The sequence below is a fragment of the Balearica regulorum genome, chromosome 12 (genome assembly GCF_011004875.1).
Source record: "Balearica regulorum gibbericeps isolate bBalReg1 chromosome 12, bBalReg1.pri, whole genome shotgun sequence".
In the NCBI taxonomy this organism is placed as follows: Eukaryota; Metazoa; Chordata; class Aves; order Gruiformes; family Gruidae; genus Balearica; species Balearica regulorum.
The window spans coordinates 15,537,102-15,548,714 of NC_046195.1; the positions used below are offsets into that span (position 1 = coordinate 15,537,102).

General features: G+C 47.0%; 1 protein-coding gene across 4 annotated transcripts in view; it reads left to right on the top strand.

Moving 5' to 3' along the window:
• Positions 1–3,603, top strand: part of NTRK3 (neurotrophic receptor tyrosine kinase 3) — a 218,397-nt gene extending 214,794 nt beyond the window's left edge. For all 4 annotated transcript variants that reach the window (XR_012837450.1, XM_075764640.1, XM_075764641.1 and 1 more), the window contains one exon: positions 1,034–3,603. Coding sequence is in view for 3 of the 4 variants with exons in the window: in XM_075764640.1 (XP_075620755.1) it covers positions 1,034–1,219 (186 nt within the window). In the remaining variant the exon portion in view is untranslated. The remainder of the gene's footprint in view (positions 1–1,033) is intronic.
• The last annotated feature ends 8,010 nt before the right edge of the window (positions 3,604–11,613 follow it).

Here is an 11,613-nt window from a genome sequence, read left to right on the forward strand (position 1 = left end):
GCATGCTGCGTCTTCCTCACCCAGCTTTCAGCAGGTCCTAATCTCTCCCCTCTGTATTTATATGCAAACAGCAAAGTGATAAGTATCCGTTGAGCTGTGTGGCAGGCCCATTACTATTCATAAATGATAAATTCCAAACACCCCTTGCTGGGTGGCTTCCCTCAACACACCGCTTGGGATCTGTGTTTATCTGCAGAGCGTGGCAGGTCACTTGCACACTGCGATGCTGGGACTCATCAACTCCAGCCAAGGAGGCCAGACAGTAATAGCAGCTCTCTGACAAATCATACCCACCTTCCTTTTGCATCCATTCCTCCGATGAGCAAAACACAAACAGACACTTAGGGGAGTCCTTTCCAATGGCATCCCTCTGAAGAGACTTTAATGCTGTCCAGGAGATCACATTTCTCTCATTAGCAGCACTGACCTGACCCAGAACAGAGTGTTAGCACCACAAATTTTTTTTTGCCATCACAGATGTGATTTGAGATGAAATTTCATTCTTTCAGCTGCTTTTCTATGTCAAAATGAGGCAAATCTGCCCTTGGAGATGGAGGTAGGAAAAGATGGTCTGAACTCTCCTTTATAGAACTCTCCTGGGCTGTGCAATAGAAAGGACTCATGATTTTCAGGAAAGAAAAATATAATTTCAGCTGTGCAAAATATTACTTTAGTTTCAGGATTTTAAGGCTTTTTATTCTTCTTCAATTAGCAGGAAAAAGTGACATCATAAATTGAAACTTCATTTCATTTGCTTGTGACCACCTGCTGGAGAGTGCATAGAGGTAGTTAGGTGTCAAATGGGGAAGGTTTTTGGGAACTGCAAGCCTGCAGCTGGAGACAAACTTTTCACTGTAAAATTATCATTAACAACACACAAACAGGTGAGCGCTGAGGATCTGCAGACCTCTTGGCTTCTCAGCACTCCCATTCTCTAAACTGTGCCACATCAGCCAAGAAGTAGCTGGGACAGGACATGTGCCAGGAAGTGCCCAACTGGTGTTCAGCATCTCTTTTCTTTTTTTCCTTTCAGGTCATTGAGTGCATTACCCAAGGCCGAGTTTTGGAAAGGCCTCGAGTCTGCCCCAAGGAGGTTTACGACATCATGTTGGGCTGCTGGCAGAGAGAACCTCAGCAACGGCTCAACATCAAGGAGATCTACAAGATCCTTCATGCTCTGGGCAAGGCCACACCAATCTACCTGGACATCCTTGGCTAGCAGTGGCCACCTGTTGAAAGTCCCTGCTCCTTCCTTCCGACCTTCCTTCCCTCTCCCCCTCCCAAGTCCTTTGCCCCTCAGCTCCCAAGCAAACATCTTCATATAAACTCAAGTGCCTGCTACACATACAACACTGAAAAAAACAAAACAAAAAGCAAACCAACAAAAATCCCACAAAACAACGACCTGTAAGGCAGTTTGGCTTATATATATTTATAGATATCTCTCTATATATAACTTCCACACCAATACAGAAAGAAGCTGCTGTTACAGAAAATTATAAGACTTTAAAAACAAAAAGAAACAAAAAAGAGAGAAAAGAGTACTTAAAAAGATATATATAATTAAAAAAAAAAAAAAAAGAAAGAAAGGAGAAGGTATCTTTCCCCCGAGCAATGAAGCAGTGAATTGTAACCCTGCTGTGAGTATGTTTTGGGCTGCTGGGCAGGGCTCTAGACTGGCTACGGAGGAATTGCCATCCCGGGTAGGAGCCCCGGGAGGAAAGCCTTGCCCTGGTTGTATGATATGCACTGAATGTGTGAAATCAGTCCTTCCTTTTCGTCCTTGCCTTCCTCCCTCCTTCCCAGCCCACAGGTGATGGGCGCAAAGCCAGGGCAGTGCCCCTGGATGAACTCTCTTTTACCAACCCCTTTCCTTCCTCCCTCCGAATCCTTCCCCATCCCTCTCTACCTTCCTGCCTTTTCCCACCCTCCAACATTTCAGGACAATTTTTCTAATTTGCTGATTCTTAAATGTATAGACTCAAGGCTTTCGAACACACAGTCAAAGGATTGTGGCACCTACGGGTAAAACACACACCAGGAACCAGCCGCCCTCCCGCAGACAGCAAGCCGGCCGGACCCAGACCTCCCTCCTGCCCCGTGCCAGGGCCAGGAGAGCAGCGGGACCGAAGTGGCTGCACAAGGGAGTCGAGGGAGGGTCCTGGAGACCCGGTCCTGAATCATCCCCAACCCATTTCAGTGTGCAAGACAGGAGTGCCATTCGTTGGGGCACCCAGCACAGGCGGCAACTTTGGGAGGAACAACCTCTCATCTCCACCCCGCCTTTCTCTCCCCATCCTTCAGGTTTGCTAGCGGCCATGGGGTTGTTCCCCCTCCTTCAGCTCTCTCCACCAGGGCCAAATTGGTCCCTGGTGTAAACCTTCAGCAGGCAGGGTTGGATTCCTGCTCCCTGCATGGGGGAAAGGCTGCAGCGTGCAGACAGCTGGGAGCGTGCCTGCATCCTGGCTGGGCATGCCCATGGGGTCAGCATATCCCAGTGCTCTTCCTCCCCATCCTCTTCCCTTCCCCATCCCTCAGTCCAAGCCTCAGGCATAAGCCAGCAGGGGACAGGGAGGGGGACAAGGCTTGCGAGATGGCTGGGAACCTACCAACACCTGCCTGCAGCCCCCTTGCCATTCTCCTCACGTCCCTATCCCCTGAAAGGATTGATGCATCTGCCTTTGAGCTGTTGTGAAATGCAGAGGCTGAAGAATAGCTCCACAGGCAGCCCCGGGAGAAGGGGGGGGAAAGGAGGGGAAGGTGCCTTCAGGAGCAGACGGCTCAGCGGATGGCCGCAGCGGCCAGCCTTGCATCTCAATGAGGATAAAGGCCTGACAGGCAGCAACAGGGGGTGGTGGGGACAGCGAGGGAGAGACAGAAGCATCCTCCCTATAGCCCATCACCCTCGAGCAGGAACTAATCCTGACCTGGGGAAAGGCTGAGTCAGACGCTAAATCCCGTCCGTCCAGACCGGGCTGAGAATACAAAACCTTTCTGGGTCATTTTTTTCCTGTGGCTAATCGAGGATGAGGGGAAACCTCAGCTTGGCAGCTACTCTCAGGAGGCAGGGAGCAGGCGCCACAGGCATTGTCAAGGCAATTTTGAGAAGGTAACAACAACTGGCACAAAAATAGCCTGTTCAGATATGGTGCTTGCCTGGAAGGGAATGCAGATGGGGGAAGAGGAGATGGAGAAGGGATCTTGGCTCCTTCCCCATGGCCAGTGTAGTATTCATGGCCAGGATGCAAGGGGAGATGGGTGACTCTGAGACCTGGTTATGGCCAGCTACTGAAAGGGGAAGATTTCACATCCTCTCCTCATCCATTTCTTGCCAATCTCTACCTCCCACCCATGGCTCTGGCATGACTTGGCTTATGGTTTCAGACGGGGGCAGGGGACACTGCTACAAGGAGCTTCGTGGTGGCAGCAGTGATGGTGGGTTATTCTGTGCTTGTGTAAAGAGCAGTGCAAGCTTGGGGTGGGAGATGATGGATGGCAGTAACCATATGGGGGTAAGGATGTAACCTTCCTCTGTGTGTTAGAGAGATCTGAGCTAGGGGGACAGGCTTGTGCCAACGGAGGCTGGATGGACTGCTGCTGAACAGGCACCAGCAGCTCACAGCATGTACACCAAAGATGGCATGGTCAGAGACAAGGGTGTGGACAGGCACCAGGAGTCCGCACACAGGAACAGCGTACCATGTCACCCCTCAATAGCAGGATCTTGCTCCTTTGGGAGAGGACATCTAGTTTTCCTCACCTGCCTACTTAGGTCCACCTTTGGAAGTGAAAAAGTTTGGTTGAAAGGTTGCTAGCCCTTGCTGGCCTGGCTTCCTTTGTATGCAGGCTGCTTTGGCTAAAAGGACTGGAGACTGTGTACAAGGGAAGAACAAGCAATGGTTGTTAATGGCCCAGTGTCTCCAAAAGAAAACCCTTCTCTAGGGTTGCCTGTCTCTTACCCCCAATGTCTTCTTGCTCTTGTGACTCACAGGCACTGCACCGGATTGTGCAAGGCCACCATTTTGTCCATCCCTCTATCTCGCTCTTGTGCTCTCATTTCTCTTTTGGCCAATGTCATGGGCATTTACACTATCAAATCACCTACAGACACTGTGTTCCCATGTTCAATGAGATTCATCTGTCACCATTCTGCACAGCAGCTACATCCTCCTTGCCTTCCTTCTTTCCTCCTTCCTCTCCTCCCCAGCACCACCACCCTGTCCCTTTTGCCACCCCTCTGTATGGTCACGACAGCGAGGTGAGCTCAGGAGCTGAGCATGACACCGAGCCTTGGTGCTGCGTGGTTAGGAATAAGTGGTCTCTGAGAGGCAAGGAGATGGGTCCCCAGAAGATGTGAAGTGGCTGAGACCAAGGTTCAGGCTGTCTGACTGATTTACTGTTAGCCCCACCAAATGCAGTGACTGCTTCGGAAAAAGGTCCTTTTGTCAAAGTCAATTGTGAACAATTGCTCAGAAGACCAAGATCAGCTGCAGTTCTGCGGTGCGATGTCTCCCCGACTGCTGCTGCTGCTTTATGCCCTTTGGCCTGTTGGTGCTGGATGGAGGTTTGTTGGGGGGGGAAGAGGAAGTTGTTTTATGTTTGAAGACATGATGGAAACTGCTGCATCCTTTTTTGGCATGACAGTTTTGGAGGGGAAGAGGGAAAGCAGCTGTGCTGAGTTCCTGGTGAACACCCTGAGACCTCATTTGCAGAAGCACCTTCCCTGGACCAGAAGCGGAGCTGCCCATCAGCATGGGTGATGGTGCTCTTCCTTGTAGGAAGACGGGCTCTGGGGTGGCCCCACTGCATGTGAGGGCAGAAGAAGAGCAGATCTGGGAGGAAACTCACAGAGTGCCATAAGTCAGTGTGGGGACTGTTTGGAGGCAAAGAGAAATAAGTTCATTCTCCTTCTCCATTTCCAGGAGAAATACTTCTCATTGTCCTGCCCCTACTAAGAGGAGAGAGCTATCCCTGCTGCTTGAGAACACCAACAGGTCTCACCCAACTCTGAGACAAGCTAGAACTAATTCCCAGCGTGCCCAGGCAGATGTTCCCACCACCCAGCATCCTCCATCAGCAGTTTTCTCAAGGGGTGCTTGTGAAAGGGAGCTTGGAGGAACGCCAGTCTGAGCACTGCTGAGAAGGGGCCATGGGGTTTTCCCTGTCCCAGCTGCATCCTGCTCCCTAAAAATTAAAATTGTTAGTACCAGCTCAGTCACCCAAGGCTGTCACTGAAATGATGCTTTCTTGGAGGTGAAGGTGCTATTTTGGTGCATGGTACAGATGCATGCTAGGGCTGCAAACTGTGGGCAGTAGATGTGGCTCCAGCCCTAGGGGCTCACCAGTGACCTGTCTTGTCTTCTCCAGCCATTATTCTTCTTTCCACTCCAGTCTGTCCAGTTGCAAGATGAAAGCTGAAATGTAGCTAAGGGAATACATGCAATGATCTGCCAGATTGAAAGTCCATCCTATCTATCTCACACAAAGCTTGCCCATCCCTCAATGCAGGTATTTTGGAGGTGAAAAAGAGCCTGGGCTGCCTGACTTCGGGCCTGTCCTTGGATCCACAGGGTGTTGAATTGCAGACAGGTGACTCTGGGCACATGTGCTGCACAGACAAATGTGAAAAATCTGGAATGCCTTTAGAGAGGCTGCTTGCTTGAGAGACATCATTAGCTTTGAGCTGTCTGCTTGTCCCCAGGAGTGGGTGGAACAAGGTGAGAAAATATGTGGGGAAATAAAAAAGCCAAGGAAAGGGAAAGGCTGGTTTTAGAAGGCAAGTGAGTATCTTGGGTTGGGAAATTGAGACTGGTTTCGGGAGTGTGGCGTAGAATTTTAAGTAGCACTGTGGATACAGGCGAAAAACAAAAGAAAATAGTAACGTACTAGAGCTCCAGGAAAAGTTAGCTATAACACTGGGCAAATACTGGTTTAAAAAGGAGACAGAAACCAATAAAAGCAAGGGACCATTTATGCAGCCTGAAAACAAAATCACTAGGGTTTGTGCTTTTTTGTGATTTCTTTTCTATAAGAAAATACAACTAAAAGAAGGCCTGAAAAAGTTATGTTTTTTCAGGGCCGCAGACAGAAGTATAACACTACATGAACTGTTTCCTTTCACGTGAAAGGCTCTTATTTCCCAGAACTCAAATACATGAGTTTCCTTGAATTCAGGATATAGGTGGAAGAATGCTGATCTGGGTCACCACAAGGCCACAAAACCAGAAGTAGGTCTGAACACTTGATCAGCAGCCATTCATATGCCAGTCTGCGTGGAGACAGTATTTTGCTCAGCAATGCCATCTTAAGAAGGTGTCGTTTGTTTTTTTTAATTTTTCTTATCCCCCCACCCCTCGGGGAAGCGTCTACATCCTTTGCCCAACTGTGACTCCTAATGGTTAATGAAAAGGCAATGCAAGTAGCTGAATTTTTGGTGCATCATATGTCCATCTTTGCTTCCTGATCTGGGCAGGAATCAGCTGAACCACTACGGCCATGCCTCGTACCTAATGTTTTCTAACAGCTGTAGGTCATGTTCTCTGGTCCAAAGGTAATGGTGAGGATGAGCAAGGTGAATAAATGGGATCCTGGCTGTGATTCCGTGCTGTAGTGGCTCCTCTGATAACTGGAAGGCTATGGGCATTAACAGGGCTCCTCTGCTATGAGAATCAGCAGGCACAGGCATGCTTTGGCACAACCCAAAAGGCCTACTCTCTACTCAGATGCAGTGGCTTTCTGATGGATGGTAGGGTCATGGAGCCTTGACATAACAGTGCTGCTAGTTTTCAAATGAGTACCAAAAATAGAAGAGAAAAATCCCCTCTCGGCACTGCTTTCCAGGAGTGGACAGACTTGCTTAGCTCTAAGGTGCCTTCCCCAGCCCCGCCTCAATGTGGCTCTTAAACCAGTATGCATTTAATATTTCTTTAAGTAGCTGCTAAGTCCTAAAAAATCTTTTCCCTTTGCTGCTCTCCTTGCAAGCAGGGATATTGAGTTTCAAGCCTGGAGAAAGTAGGTGTTTTCAAAATATCCATTCTGGCCAGCAGTGTCATAAATGACACAGGCAGAGATGTCAGTTGCTGCTCCAAGAGGTACGCAGGAGCATTCCATCTTTCCTGTGCCTCATTCCCTTCTAGTATGCTACTGAGCCATGAAACAGCTCCCTGAGAGAAGTGATAGGTGTCCCATTGCTTGCAACTTTGAAAAACTGAACTGTAGAAAGAGATAAGAGACCAAAGAGAAAGAAGAACACAATCTTACAGCTTTCTTCAGGGCCTGAGCTAAGTGAGATGATAGGTTGATTTCATCTCGATGGCTTGAGTTTCTCACAGACCCAATCTGACAGGTCTTTTCAGACTAAAGGAATGACCATTGGTTCCTCCTCCCTTCTGCTAGTCCACAATTTTAGCATCTCTCCAAGGGGAAAGGAGGCACAACAAATCTAACCATTGCTTCCTCACACTATCAGGAGTCCTCTGTGGGAACCGATCTCCCGCGCAGCACAAGCGACTGATCCTACAGCTGAAAACTTGAGCAGTTGTTCCGAGGGGGTGTTTAACCGCTGAACTACTGGCTTCTTAGGAGAAGATCCCAGCAGGGAAGGACTGAAATACCGTTAAAGAAAATCATGGCTCTGGGAGGTCCGAATGTCTTCTTGCATGCTTTCTCTTGCTCTCTGCTGGCTTCTAACCTCACTAGTCTTTGCTGCTTGATACTGAGATAGCTGAGTTTCTGCAATGGCTCCCTTTACAGAGCACAGAGAGCTGGTGAAGCTGTTTGATTTCAATGTGGTAGGTGAGATAAGATTTCTCCCCCCTGCCCTCTTCTTTTTCTCCCTGCGAGGCTCCTGTCCTTGCAGTTCTCAGGACTTTACTAGCAGAGTTTTTAAATGAAGCAAAAGTCTTAATGTGAGGTGAATCCCAAGACCACAAACAGTTTGGACTTCAAACAGTGAGAAAATTGGCGCCGAATGATTCCGCACACAAAGCAGAAAACTTTCATTTCCTGCAGGCAGGATGGAATTGACTGTTATATTAAGACTTCAGAAGGAGCACTGCCCCGGAGTAATTTCACTGCTGTCAGGCAGTGTTGACATCTAGATTAACCTCTGTGCAGTGAATTTTACAGCAAAGCTCATTGTAATGCATGTGGGGTATCTCCTGTAAATCCCAGCTGAAGCCCATAGTGTCCCACCCTTCTGCACAGGAGAAAGGGTCGGGGAGCAGCCGCTATCATTTTTGACCCCAGCAGAGCGTGACTCTAACCTCATCCAGGGCAGTTCTGCTGAAACTGATTTTCTACTGTGCTCAAGTGACAGTAGCTCCAGCCTGGTTTGGTTTTTTTTTCTTTTCTTTTTTTTTTTTTTTTTTAATTCCCCAAAGAAGTTTACATCTCAAGGCTGACATTTTTTACCAGTGACAAACAGCTCCCTTCATGTATCCACCCAGCAACACAGTCCTAATTAAAAGGCACTAGTTAACCAGTGGCAATTAGCTGCTTGCACTGATTAACTCCAACACATACAATCCCCACATACCATGCTCTGATCAGATGTGATCCAGGACTAAATGGCAGACAAACTCCCAGCTGACGTGAGATGACGGCATCCAATCCTACCCACCAGCCCACAGGCACACTATTAACTCTGTCTACCAAACCAAAACTACATGAATTAAAGAAGTTCACACAGTTCACTCAGTGCAAGTCAGAGGACATTGCAAAAGAAGTCTCTTGACTCCTGAACTCAATGGTCCTGCCATAAAGTTGGAAGCATAAGACAGACCCCAAGCCCTTTAGTCTTTTGCTGTAAGAGTAGGTTGAGCAGCAAGAGTTCCCAGGCAGGAACACGACAACTTTGCTCTTGTGTGGGTAGAGACAATCCCATCTGGGGTTCTCAAGATACCTCTCTGAGATATACTTGTTCGTAAAAAACCCACTAGCATCTAAAAAGAATGGAAGAGGAAGGTTATTTTTTTTGTGTTTTTGCCACACTTGCTTATTCATACGCTTATTTTCATACTCAGACATTACTCTGCAGTCATCTGCAGGAGGTTCTAGGCAAGAGACAAGCTATCAGGTGCCGAACAGATTAGCCACTAACCCTAAGGGTGAAATCTCAATAGTACTTCTAGAAATCTCTTTCAGAGCCCCCCCATCCTCTCACTCACAGCTTTTCATAGTAGGCTTACCATTACATTTGTCAGAGGCTTTGGACCGTCTATGAAGAGGGGACATGCCCATAGTTTCCCCTCATCTTCAGATGGAGTTATGTGCCCCTGGCATTTCTGTAATCAGGCCCATCAGGAAGATTGCTTCAAACTAACATTTACTACCCCCAATCAGAATACAGCTGAAAAGGCTACCCAAGGTTATAGAGAAGGTCAAGCTGCTGCTTTGGACTGGAATTTGCTTTGGAAGGAATTTGATGGACCAATTTAACCAACACAGCACATCAAAACCTGGTGGCTTCATTTAAAAAGTAATCAGTATTGTATTTCACTTTAGACATCCGTGCATTAGTGTTCTGCAAATATGATTTCCTCTTTGTTTGCATTATTGATGCCATAAAATGTCAGACACATTAAAGAAAAAAAAAAAAAAAAAAGAGGCCAACCTTTGGGGTTTGCAACGATTCTGGCTGAATTGCAGTTGGGTTACTTTTCTTTTTATTTCCCATGGTAGCGATGCACTGTTACTCATTCTGCTATTGCTTTACAAAGAGTTCTCTGTAAGTGTATTTATTCAGCCAACCATATTTCAGGAAACACATAAACTTGATATTTTTTGCTGTATGTGGCAGTGTGTGTATGTGTGTTAAGGGTGGAAGGGAGGTGGAACTTTTTGCAAGAGCCCTCCCATTTCTGGTAGTATGTTGGCTTTGTGCAATGCTGCGTGACTCCCTTCTGCTCAGGTGGCTGGTTTGATTTAATATCAAGAACTGTCTGTTGTGCTCAGGACTTGAGGTCTTCTGGTTTTGCACTGCCCAAAATCTGTCATCTGCTTTCACCATTCAGCATCCATCTGCTATCCACAATGGTTCCTAAATGTCTATGCCACAGAGATTACCCAGGACTTGAGTCTCAGGCATGCGATAGAGCTCATTCTGGTATGCTGGACAAACAAAAGAGTTTGCTGATTCTGCTTGGTACCTACACTCATCCCCACCCGAGGCTCCCTGACTACTGTTCCCAAGGCAAATACTATTAGCTGCTCAGTACTTTTTCTCCCAGACCATTGAGGAGCACTGGCGTTGGCAGCCATATGCTTTCTGCCTCACCTCTCTATAACAAATGCTGACCCATTGTTCAATTTTCCTATGAAACTTCTGGAAGAATATCGTCCTTCTTAAAATCTTAACATCTAAAAAATTATCTTCCCAGCTCTTCTTGAAAGTAAAAGTGAAAAAATAGGGTGGAATTATCTCCCTTATGCAGGGATTTTCATCAGTGGTAAGATTTTTAAGCTTTTCCTTCCAGTGACAGCAAGACTTGAGAGCAGGGGGGAGAGAGATACAGTGGAGCAGTCTAAGGAAGGGACTCAACTAGGACCTAGACTGCAAGGTCATCTGTGCATTTACTAGGCCCTTGCCAGCTTTGTACAGCAAGAAACCCCCAGCTTTTCATGAGCAGCTTCCTGCCCAGCTCTCCCTTTTTCCTACTCCAGTTCTGACCTTCAGATCTCCTTATCTTCACAGATCCATCTCAGTGGTATCCAAATAGCCCAAAGAAGAGACATCAGGGGCTGAATGGATGTGTAATTCAGTGTCTTTCTCCTCCTTTTTCATCAGGGGCAAAGACAGTGAAAGTGACAGAACAAAAATACTATTTTCCCCAACAGAAGTGATCCAGTGTCTTTTCAAACTCTGATATTTAAGATGCAATGCAGCAGTACCTATAAATATGCCTTGAAATGTTGAATGAGCACAAGGAGTCCATTTGATTTTGGTTTTATATCTGTAATTTCTCTCACGAAGAATTCAGCTGTTACTCAGCTCCCAGCAGGTTGTTCTGATTGCCGGAGAGATGGTTGGGATTGATTCTGGCTGTGATCTGTTCGAGTCCAGCCCCAGCCTTACGTAGCTGGATTGAGACAATAGAAATAATCAGCAAGGGACTGAATTGTTGTTCCTGTGTAACTAAACTTTCTTGTGCAACACCAGGCTAAACCTTGAAGGGGTTCAACACCCACAACTTTGTCTGAAGTCAGTAAAGGCTGTGGATACTGAGAGGCACTGAAGATCACTACAATGTTAGGAACAGAATGGCAGGAGAGAGGAAGAGAAATGCTCCAAGAAAACAAACATTATATCAGAAAAGACACTGGTTGATTTATAATAGAAGAAAATCTACTGGTGAACATGAGAAAAGACTCAGAACATTCACCCTGGCAACCAAGAACATTGGCCATCAGGACAGGAGAAGCTCTCTATCCTACAAACCTCCTCTCACTTTTAATTTCCTTTTTCTCCTTCTTCTGCTAAAACAGAAAAAATCCTGGCTTATGGCTTTCTTGAAAACTGAAATTAAGGTAAGAACAGATTTGGGAGAGACCAGACCCTGCTGGATGATATCACAGCTTTGGAGCCCTGCACCTTTTCAGTAACAAGTGTCTGGT